This window comes from Actinia tenebrosa, unplaced genomic scaffold (genome assembly GCF_029948245.1).
Source record: "Actinia tenebrosa isolate PJP-AT-01 unplaced genomic scaffold, QUT_ActTen_1.0 PGA_scaffold4__44_contigs__length_22323623, whole genome shotgun sequence".
NCBI classification, from domain to species: domain Eukaryota; kingdom Metazoa; phylum Cnidaria; class Anthozoa; order Actiniaria; family Actiniidae; genus Actinia; species Actinia tenebrosa.
This window is the reverse complement of record NW_028292581.1, coordinates 5,639,613-5,651,314: the sequence shown is the minus strand read 5'-3', so window position 1 is coordinate 5,651,314 and position 11,702 is coordinate 5,639,613. Positions and strand designations below refer to the sequence as shown.

General features: G+C 36.3%; 1 protein-coding gene across 2 annotated transcripts; it reads right to left on the bottom strand.

Moving 5' to 3' along the window:
• Nucleotides 1-804: 804 nt before the first annotated feature.
• LOC116296701 (uncharacterized) lies at nucleotides 805-7,526 on the bottom strand. 2 transcript variants are annotated; one of them, XM_089036293.1, is made up of 3 exons: nucleotides 7,377-7,526; nucleotides 1,740-2,029; nucleotides 805-1,183 (listed from the first exon to the last, which is right to left on the bottom strand). In XM_089036293.1, the coding sequence occupies exons 2-3, from the start codon at nucleotides 2,002-2,004 to the stop codon at nucleotides 1,131-1,133; spliced, it is 318 nt and encodes a 105-aa protein (XP_088892419.1). In that variant the 5' UTR covers nucleotides 2,005-2,029; nucleotides 7,377-7,526; the 3' UTR covers nucleotides 805-1,130. The 2 variants fall into 2 exon arrangements, with proteins under 2 accessions (XP_088892419.1, XP_031560620.1); XM_031704760.2 differs by lacking the exon at nucleotides 7,377-7,526 and having other exon boundaries at nucleotides 1,740-2,152.
• Between the last annotated feature and the right edge of the window lie 4,176 nt (nucleotides 7,527-11,702).

Genomic DNA, 11,702 nt, shown 5'->3' with positions numbered 1-11,702 from the left:
ACTTCGAGAGGAGGGAGAAGTCAGAAAGAGAAGCAACCAGCTCAGCTCACATGAGGCGACTGGGATTCGAACCCCGGACCTCAGAGGTGATAGGCGAGCGTTTTACCAACACGCCATGCTCACTCCTCACCCAGGTAAACACAGTCTGTTGTATGTCGTAAATGTTGCTTATTATTTATAATTACGTTGCCAAAACACTAATGCAGTCGTATACAAATATCAATGATACTTTAACATCGGTCAGAGATAGGGGACTAAAGGAAAAAGGGAAGAAACGCGTTGTTGGCGAAAGGAGGAAAAAGGGGAGCTTGGATAAAAAGCTTTTAATGCAGTTAAACGAATAGACGTGCAATCAGGACATTAAAAATAATGTCGAAGGGCCGAAAGAGGAAACAATTTACAATTGGGCTTCCTTTGTTCCACTTGTTTCAGTTCCTGCTCAGATTAGGGTTCGCGTATGTGTGCGTAAGTAGAGCAATTTATTATTTATTTATTATTTATTTATTTATTTGACAGTACAACAGTGAAAAGCTCACGGCACTAACACGTTCAGAGAATTTACTATCCATAATCAAATACCCGGAACACGGCATATACGGCGCGGACTCGGTCACGCCAAGGTCACGGCACTGTCAGACAAATCATATTGTGCGAGAAAAAGTCAGCCATTAAAGGTTCTAGAAAACATCACGGTCACGGCACGGCACTGAGCTTTTCACAGTCATGCCAAAACTTCTCTATGTGTGCGTGAGTGGGTCATTATTGAGTGACTGTAATTCTGCCTTTGATCAACTTCAACAATACTGTAATTTGTAAAATTTATTTACTTTAATTTATCCTAAACTTAGATTTACAAGTGAGCTTTTTACATACACGAATGAGTTGCAATTCAAACTACAGATTATTAATGTATATCTTGTACTACTTCCACAACTTCTCAAATTAATTGTACAGGCCTTTTATTAAAAATAAATATCAAAGAGAATGAAGATCTCGACAGAAATTCTTTCCCCTTTGTTAATTCTTTTCTTTGTTTAAAAATATCCACCTTTACTTTTCGCCTTCTTTCTTCCGTTAGATCCTTCATATTGACGGATGACAGCTCTTGGAAGGGATTGTCCTATGAATACTCAGTAAGTGATTTCATTTCGTCGATAAAATGGATCGTGTCGTATTGTGTTATCTAGAAAGAAATTGCATAAAAATGGATAAGAAAACTTCGCTAAACCAGTTTATTGCCACTTTGAATACTCTGCTTTCAGCATTGATCATTTCATTGAATATTTTCTGGTTAGGACATCCGTAAATCTAAAGACATGCGTCTCATTCATACTTTAGATCAGACTGTTAGTAGGAACTTATGGATAAATTGAATCACCGTAAGAAGCTTTGTCAAACTGACGTTTCGGACCGGTTAGTCCTATTACTCCGACGAAGGACTAACGTCCGAAACGTCAGTAAGTTTTTTCATCTTTTCACGGTAAGTATAATTTACCTTTTTATCATTACTTTTTAACAGACTGTCTTTTTGATTCAACTCAATGGTTTCACGATAAGAGATTATAAACCTTTTAGATTTTCTTTAACTCACAAAAAAGAATTAATGACACTGGTTTTTACAACTTTATTCCTTATTAAAGTCGTACTTGGCTGTGATCAAAGGATTTCTCTTAGCAGTTTGAACAACTTTAGAAAATGTAAAAATTTTGGTACATACTATCAACTGAATGATTACTTACCATATGCACTGTTCATCAATTTCCAATTCTCAAGTTGTTCAATACTTTTATCAGAATCTGGCGTACCGTTGGATTGAGAGGGAAGGGCAGTATTCTGCAATTCATCATCGTTTAGATTCACTTTAGTTGTTGAAGAAGCATCCCCTTTCGGCTTCGGTTTTATTACAAGCCTTCTATTCGTCCAGCGGCCCAGTTGCGAACGACTCTGTGTTGTAACACACAATGATAAGGTAATCAAAAGGAGCAGTGGAATGATACGAGCCATTCTTTCTGTCTGTTTCGTCCTATATCTAAAGAAAGACAAACAAGAGTAAAAATGAGACGATACGCTCTTAGTAGCTAAGCTACTCAAATCATATACTGGTGGATCGACTCAAGTGGTCGACGAGATAACTTCTGATATCAGGTAAGATGTGCTCTAAACTTATATCCAAGAGTAGAGGTACTTGAGAAAAGCCATAAATAACGCCATACGGAAACAAACGCCAAATTACTTCCACTGGGGACATTAGTTTTCCAAAACTAAAATTAGCGGGGAAAAGCTTTCAAGATTGGTCTTAAAGTAAAATAGGAAGTTGAGATTTCTTAAGTGTTTTCCGAGGAGAGAGTTAACATGATTATGTTTTTGATCAAGTAATTTTTTCATCACGTCCATATATTCATTCTAATCGGTCTTTCATGAGTTAAAACCTCTTTTTTGTCCTTGTCCAACCCACTAATATAGAAAAGCTTAAACAACAGCAGTTCTTTTAGACCATAACCTTGGGACGAATTAAGTAGACAAGACCTTAAAATGTTTTTGTTATTTTACTATCTAAAGATTGTTTATGAAAAATGCTATATAAGAAAATAAGGATGAATGAATTTTATTTTTTTCCTTAAAACATTTGCCTGGCTCCCTGACAGAGAACCAGTGAGATTTAGAAAGTGTTATCACTTTTGAAATCAAAGTTTTAATGCGTGATAAACCTGAATAAGGACCCATGTGGTGTTATGGTGACACGGAATATTTGAGGACGAAAAGTTTGACAGAAGGGATATTTAGGCCATATATTACAGGCATACAGGATACTTAAAAGAATTAAATGGCTATAGGGAAACTCGCCAAGCAAATCATACTACTTATTAAACATCTGGGATTTAGGAAGATTAGGCTATCTTAATTCAAAATTTTAAAATGGAAATGGGGTAAAAATATTGGCCATATCGTTGGGCACCAGCCTTAGCCCTCTGAGCAACGTGTTGCTGTTAAGTTATCGTTTCGCGAGACTGAATTTAAAGAGAAAGGTATAGAGAAGCTAGACTGGATAGTTGATGACTTTTCTAGAGCCTACGATTACGCGTGACACATTTCTTGTGTTTAACAAAGTTTTTAGTTATAGTGTACCCTAAGTACCTACTAATAGCGTCAACGCGTGGTAGAAACATTTAGATGGTGGAGTTTCTATTATTTGTCTCAGATTTGCATCAATGGTTATATAAACTGATTTTTCGTTGGGTGTTTGTAAGTCATAGCACTCGTATTATCGGCATGCTTTTTCTAGAACTGACTATAAAGAAGACTTGTAAAAATAACAACTAGTTGTGCCTGATTATATTGAATACACTCGGTAATTTTAAAAATTGAACTGAGATCTTTTAAGTTATTATCAAGGCAAGACTTGTAAAAATAACAAGTTGTGCCTGATTATATTGAATACACTCGGTAATTTTAAAAGTTGAACTGAGATATTTTAAGTTATTATCAAGGCAAGACTTGTAAAAATAACAAGTTTTGCACGATTATATTGAATACATCGGTAATCTTAATAATTGAACGTACTGAGATATTTAAAGTTATTATCAATGCAAAGGCGAGCTATAAAATAAATGACAGATACCTAAACATGATAAGAAATAAAGAAAGGGAAAAACCTGAATGAAAGAAACGTTTATAAAGAAATGCTTAAGGTATTATCAAGGTAAAGTCGCGATATACAACCTAAAAAGTAGAAATGACAAATATTTACGGTCAAACATATAAAAAATTAAAAATATAATACCTCATTCACACCAAGGCTTAAACATGTTTTAAAGTGGTTTAACTAAACAGGTTTGGAAAACTATCTACGAACATCGCAAGATATTTGGTGAAATAATGCATGTAAACTATCCTTTGTCTTGCTCTGATAGTAATATTTTAGAAAGTTTTATTATATTGTAGGTTTTTAGTTTCTCAATTTTTTTCCTAATGAAAACATAGTTTAACTAAACACGTTTAGGTGTGAATGGGGTATAAAACTGAACACGAATAAGAGAAAAGTTCTTTCATATATAAATTTCATAAACGTTTATCATAATGTTTTTAAGGAATACGTATGTGTTGTTCTTCCTAAACAGTCTAGTTTAGTGGAAATATTTCTATTATGGGGAAGAAAACAGCAGGGGAGTAAATGTATTTACAATTGCCGCCATACTGCCAGCTATATACGTTCCCTTTCTCTCTCGACAAAGCAGCATACGATTCCAGCTGCAAGCTAGTGGGGGCGTTTTCTTTCGCAATTTAGTTAAGTGAATGATACTCTGCACGGCCTTTAAACACCCTAAACAGCTTGATGTAAAAATAACTATAAACATATAATGGTGGAGTTAGTGGGGCAAAATACTGCACCACGATAAGCACTAGCATTGTATAGCGTATTTTTGTACGAGGTTAGGATTGGATGGAAAACCATGAAAATATGCAAAAGCCATTTCAGTGTTACGGCTTCCCAGGCCGCATCCTGCTGGCTAATGAATAAAAACACGCTGTTTTTGTAAAATGTAGGAATAGTTACATTTAAAAGTGCAGGTAGATGCACGCAATGTAGCAATTATTAAGCAATTATAATGTATTGCAACGGTAAAGAAGGAGAAGGAGAAGAAAAGGAGAACCGTAGCAAAGCAAGGGCCACCTTGTTAGAAGATGAAGATAAGAAAATGTTTTTTTTGGAAGACGAAACAGACGCAACATCATAAACTATCATACTATTAATCTATTATTATCATAAAATAGTATCATACAAATGTCAAAAATCTTTGATCGTAAAAATTAGTATTAAAAGGCGACTCTCTAGTCATCAGTTTTCGATATTCCGATATTATATTTCCTACAGATTTTTGAGCACTGAGCGTAAAAGCTAGTGGTTTACTAGCTAGAAAGCGTTTATATTGGCGGGAAGCGTTAGACACTATCCATATAGCAGTAGACTTTGCACTTTAACATTTATCAATACCCACAACAGTTTGACTTTCCTTTGTATAGGATGCAATCGGTACAGTGGTTTGAGCTCAAATTGTCCTTGTATTGTTGAATTGGTTTTACGATCTTATATAATGATAAGTATATAAATCTTGAGGAGTATCTTGCTACTGGTCCTTTGTGGTAAGAGCCCTCAATGATTTCCTAGGTAGGCTTTCAAGTTGTGATTTTACTAGCTATTCTGAGATATTGCATGCTTTTAAGGAAACGGCGTTGTGCCTTCACTTTATGATTTTGAGATTTTTTTTGCGCGTTAGAAATAATAAAAATATTACATATTATGTATTGATATTATTATATTATAACAGTACTGTCACTGGATGGTTGAAATCACAGATCGTGATGGAAGGAGAAGGAGAAGGAGAAGGAGAAAGAAGAAGAAGAAAAAGAAGAAGAAAAAAGGGGAAGAGTTAAGATGAATCAGAAAAAGGAAAAGGAGGAGGTTGAGGACTACTGAACAAAGAAAGAGCCACCTTGTTACGGCCCATACCATTTCCCAGAATGTAAATGATATGTTAACGTAGTGCTGCTATCGATCGTGATAACATCTACGTAAATCAGACATCAAACACCAGTTGCTTGTACTTAATGGCTTCCTGACTAAAGTGATTTTAAATCAAGTGTCTTCAAGTGGTTAATATTATAATACCATTACACTAAGCGAACAAGATCTAAGCAATCCGGTCAGCCGTGTCTGTTGTGAGTTCAATATACTGAGGACTTGCATATACTAATTCCGGCAACATTTTTCAACTAAAATTATCCGAGAACTATTCAAAAAATAAATTAAATTAAAATTGTGAAGTGACCAATAAAGAAATAAAATGGAAACTGGGATAATAACGGGATAACAAGGAAAGGAAGTAGTTTAAAAAAAGAAGACTTTCATTGATTGAATGAAACTTTATTCCAAATGTTACGAAATGTAGGGAACAAATTAGACAAAGTGACCCACAAGAGGAAATAAAAATAGGAAAAGAAAAAAATTATAAAGAATATATATAAAAAAGAAAAGAAAAAGAAAGAAAATAAATGCCAAACCTGATACTCGCAAAAATGAAAACCTACTTTAAAGAAAATATCCACGTTGCCCCACAGTAATCTGTTAATCTACGACAAACGTACGCGGCATTCCGAGTACCTTTTTGTACATTGTTTCATTTGTCATGAATTTTCCATACAATGTTCCCTCTTTTCTTAGCCATAATTTTAGGCCACTGAAATAAGAGCGCTTTTTATTAAGAGTAATTTTCAATAATGAGCAATAATGGCAAAAAGCGCCAAAAACTTTCGTATGAGTTTTGATCCCAATTTTCGTTTCAAAACCTTTTTTAAACAGTTAGAAACTGATGTACTATGATAAAATAACTGTTTGAAGCGGTATTTTCAATTGTACAAAGATGTTTTGTTGCATTCGTATTAGAATGTTGCTTTGTCAGGCTTTCATATAGAAAATATAGGGAAAATAAGCATATGAAGGCGTAAAGCTCATTTTCGAATAAAAGTTTTGCTTTGGGTTAACACTGTGATTCCACTTTCAACGGTCATCTCCACTTCCAAACAAGTTAAACTTTCTGAATAAAAAGATTTTAGCCTTGTACATCAGCCTTTCTTCAAGAAAATAGTTTTTTGCGCTCACCGCTTGAATACGAAAAGAATTCTCTCTTAATTTATAAAGTCGAACCGACCAGTCCTAGCGGCCAGTTCTCAAATGGTACCCGTCAGTTCTATAGAACTGGTTGACCGAGTTCTAAAAACTAATAAGAACTGAGACTTACCATTTCAGAACTGGCCACTCGGACTACTCATTTCGACTAAGACTGCAATATCATTTACTACTGTTGCTCTAACAGTAAGTCCTTTATCGAAATATCCTGATTTTCTCAATAGAAAACCCTTGGATATCGACATTCGAATAATTAACTACTGATCTACTTTTCGTCACTTAGAGCCGACTAAAACAGGTGATAGGCTTTCTCCTCTCAATTAATTTCCAAAAAATTCTAATCATACAATACTTTGTCTAATCATCGCTATAATTGAGTATTTTTTAGTACATGCATTAAGCTTATGGAAATCACCTCATTTTGAGGAATTCCTCTTTATTATGTTCAACTGGAATTTGTGAGTGGCCGACGGCCTGTAGTCAAGGGGGGTTTTGTAATCAAAGTGCGACACTGTGTCTGAAAATCTAGCTTAGTGTACAGTTAGCCTCTCATATCATGAAGTTTTTTGATAATCTAGTAGTGTTAAAGATACCCTAACACTATTCAATAAAGTAAATGATCAGTTATAAGGCCACACGTACTAACCTCACAACGGAAGAAGAACAAAGAGTTCGCTTTGAGTGTACTTACGTTTAGCCTATCTTATAAGTTCCCAGCAGAATTGTGGTCTCTACCAGCAAGTTCAGTTCGTTGATCAGTGTTTTATAGAAAAACCTGACTTATATATCTTGGCATCTTTTCCAAGTCTCAGCTGCAAGACCACTCCTACGAATCAAGGATTACGTATACACTACAGGCGTAAAAGCTCTTCCGGGAAGATCTCTTTCTTGTATTGTTATTCCAATTATTCCCATTACTATCAGATTCTACGTTTCATGTGACATCGCAAAGGCGCCAACTGCAATAGATAGAGCTTTGTTTTTACCTATTGCTTCAAAGTTGCTTCAGGGCGGCTTGACGAATCTTATCCACCTCGATTTGAGTTCCTGTCGGTAAATTCAACTTTTAACTAAAAAATCGATCAGAAAAAGAAATAAATATCAATTCTATTCTAATATTTCCATTCAATACAACACTATTAATCTGAATGCTTGACACCCGAAAACTCGAAGTCGTTCGGTTCGTTTAACTTTCTATTTTTTGATATTTTTGATATTTTTGATATTTCAGATTTTCTTTTTAATTGCGTCAAAGGATTTCTCATTGTAATCCAAGAGCATTGATTGACGATTTGATATCGTTAACTTGCACTTCTCTTAATCTGATTCCGGCGCATTAACGCCATTAAAATGGAAGACGATAGCAACAGGATGAACGCGTGTGTGCCCAAGTGCTTTGGGAAATTGAAAATGTGAAAGAAAAGGAGAGAGAAAAAGGTAAAAAGGGGTGAAGGGTGGGAATACGAGTTTAGATTCTATGTTCTATTCAGAGACTTCCGGGCTATATTATCAATCAATATATTGTTAGTATATTTTGTAGCCTTGAGTAATATTTTGTCAAGTTTTTCCTTCCACTGTAAGGAGATAACATCTCTAAACTCGTGGTAGTATTGTTTGCTCAGTTGGCGAGGATTACCTTGTAATTCAATAAACCAATCAGATAAAACCTGCTACAATCATTCACTAAGTTCAGCTCTCAGCTCTTTGGCTTCATCTGATGGACTCTTTCTTTTCAATACTCGACTTGATTGAGTGACGAACTAGCTAGTTTAAAAACGCTTTTGTAAAATGAATCAATGAAACGGAGTTATTATTATCATTAGTTAGTACGAAAATAACCCTTTTTCACAAGTTTATGCGCGCGCAAATATGTCTAAATCGGATGCCCGAAAAATCGAACAAAAATAGAATATACATACGTTACCAACGAGAGTATTATCAGTTTTGTGCTTAAAAGCAAGCAGGTGTACATGTCTAGCTTTGTCTTTTTAGTAAAGATTATTTTTTTCTATATTTTTTATTCCAAACAATCCCTTCTATACCTTAATGAGTTTATCAGATTTAGATGAGTGTGTAAACTTAACAAATCGATCGATTGAAAATCAATCCACAGTTTCATTGATAATGTGCCCTCGTTCCTATTCCAATTACCATTAATGTAGATTAAAGTATAGTACGATTTTGGCTTGTATGATCGCGATATAATTTCAGGTGTTAGTCAAGTTAAATGTTAAATGACACCCCCACTGTTTTTCTTCCTTTTTTCCTTTCAATATTAATGACTCAATTTAATAATCAAGTTGATACAAATTGGGATTTATAGTATACGCGTTAGGGTTATCTTTGGCGGTGATTTTCTAAGCCACGAGTCAGCCACGAGGATTTCGTTCCTAATCCTAATCCCAATGTTTATTCGATGGCAATGATTAATTTTTTCTCTAAAAACGTAGGCTAAAACACGAATTCCCAGAGGCGTTAGTACAATAGATAGTGTAGTGTGCTTGTTTCTAGAAGGAAGTGGAGGACGCGTCATAGGCGCTTGGCTTTCTTATGTGCTTTAATCATGCTTATTTTGACTCGTTTCTGTTGTTTCTTGACTGAACCACGCTCGCGAAATAGCAAAATTTGCCGTCGCGTTTGAAGTGGACGTCAATCGGCTGCTTATGTCTATGTACTGCGATACAAATACTCTGGGAGCTGTACTGGAACACTCAAAAAGTTAGAGAAACCAACACTCCACTACGCTTTGTGTTCCTAAGCTTGCTTCTCTCTTGCTCTACAACTCCCAGCGTCCTTATATCACAGTACAGACATGCACGCGCGTTTCATATTCCTTAAAATATAAGGTATTCAAGATCTCGCTTTTCTGAGGCGGTAAAAAATCCTGCCTTTTAGTGATCTTAACACCGAAGATGAATTGATCAAACAAGAATTCGCAGTCAAAGTTCACTTTCTTTAAAGGGGAAGAGTGTAAAGGGGAAGAGTGTAAAGGGGAAGCCTCCAACATATGAATACGTCACCACTGAATCTAGAACAAAAAAGAAAATTCTGGCCACTAGTCCGGAAGTCAAAAGATCATAAGTCCTAACCTAGCTAAACATATAGAACACTCCAATTTTCATACTATTACAAATTTTCATAAACAGTTGCATTAGAATAAAAGTTTGTAGTGATAAGAAATACCGGCGTTTCACCTGAACCATGCATAGTAACGATAAAAGAGTTAGAATTCGTATTCCTCTTTTTAGTGTCCTATTTATAAACAGTTCATTTGTTAGGGAGACTCATTTTTATAACATCGATTTTATTGCTTAAAAAACTAGGACCATACTTCCAGACATCGAATGCTGAACCGTCGTATGGCAGCGCGAAGCATTTACTGCTACGCCGGAGATTTCGACCCCGACACCGCTATCCGTGGAATTACAGACTGATCAGGAAGCCTAAGGGAGAGGTTAGTCGGCCCCTAGACCATAGATGATTAACCCCTTGCTATGACCAGCAGACCCAGCTAATCCCCCGCGTCAATGGTTGCCAAGTACCCGAACGTAATTTCTTTCCATGTGGGATGCGTTTTGAGAAACTGTGACATACAAAACTCTTGATGATCTGTACACGCGAAAATAACTTGGAATAAACTGATAATCAGTATTGTACAGATAAAAGCAGGTATAGTTTAAATTCAATTAAGAAACCTTTCAATTTGGGACAGTTTTTTGATTGGTTACCCCCCAAAGACGCAAGTCATTATGGGGATGTGAAAGTATATAATTGACCGTTTTCTCAAGGTTGCGTGCGCAACCAAATTGAAGGAAGTTGACGGGCCACGATACCAGAACACGAGTATTACTAGTATCATGCATTGCTATGAATTTTTTTACGATAATAATTTATAAAATCGATTATTCTCCTCTTTAAATATAAAACTGGCTTCTTTAAAATTTTACTGAATTTGCGTTTTTCAGTTTTGTGGCCCATCAAGTTGTATGCGCACGCATCCTTGAGAAAACGGTCTATTATATCACTATATGATGCACTTTCCGTTAGTTTTACTAACCGCATCCCACACGGAAAGGAGTGAGTATGCGTTTTTAAAAAGCCATGACGTAAAACTCAAGTTTTTGTTAGTTTGCTGGTCAGCAAGGGGTTAATCATCTACGGTCTAACAGTATACTCTACTGAATGATGTTGAACGATGGTGAAACGTTGAGCGACAAGAAAGGTTTGTCTTTGAAAGCAATGAATGCTATCGGCGGCTTGAAGACTCACGGAAGAATAGCGTCAGTAATATGAGGACGAAGAAGAGAGCTGGAACGAGTGGAACTAAATCTGCCAATTTACTTTAATTTTTTAATGTGGTCCCTACTAGACCCCATTCAAACTCTTAGATATTTTGGCACCCAGTTTTGTTATTAATTAGACTACATATGTTTTTTGTACGATTTATGGTCATTTATAGTGAGAACACTCTCGAAAACTGAGCTCCGATCCGGGTCTCGGATCTATACAAACTAGATCGATCTAAAATGGACCTTGTATAACGAAGTCAAGCCATAAGAGATTTTTACGCCAGGGCCCGTTTGTACAATGGGTGGATAGCGCTATCGGACGGATAAATCCTTACCCAGTGGAGATAAATTTATTGGATAACAGCATCGTCTTTGGCTGCGTTCAAAATGTATGGCAGAGGGGAGGAGGGGGAGGGGGGAGGGGGAGGGGGAGGGGCAGGTGGAAATTTGAGATGTCTTGAATAATTCTTAACACCCCCCCTTAAAGTCATGCAAAAAAATACGATCCCCCCTAAGCAAGGCTTGTAGCTTCTTCCAAAAATTGTGCATCCCCCCCATTTTTCTGATAAAAATTTGCTCATCCCTCTTTTTCCTACCAAAATTTTCCCGATCCCCCCTCAATTTCACCTGCCCCCTCCCCCCCCCCCCCCCCCCCCCCCCCCCTTTCTGCCATACATTATGAACGCAGCCTTATCCACAGCACTGGATAGGAATTAGCCGTGGGATAG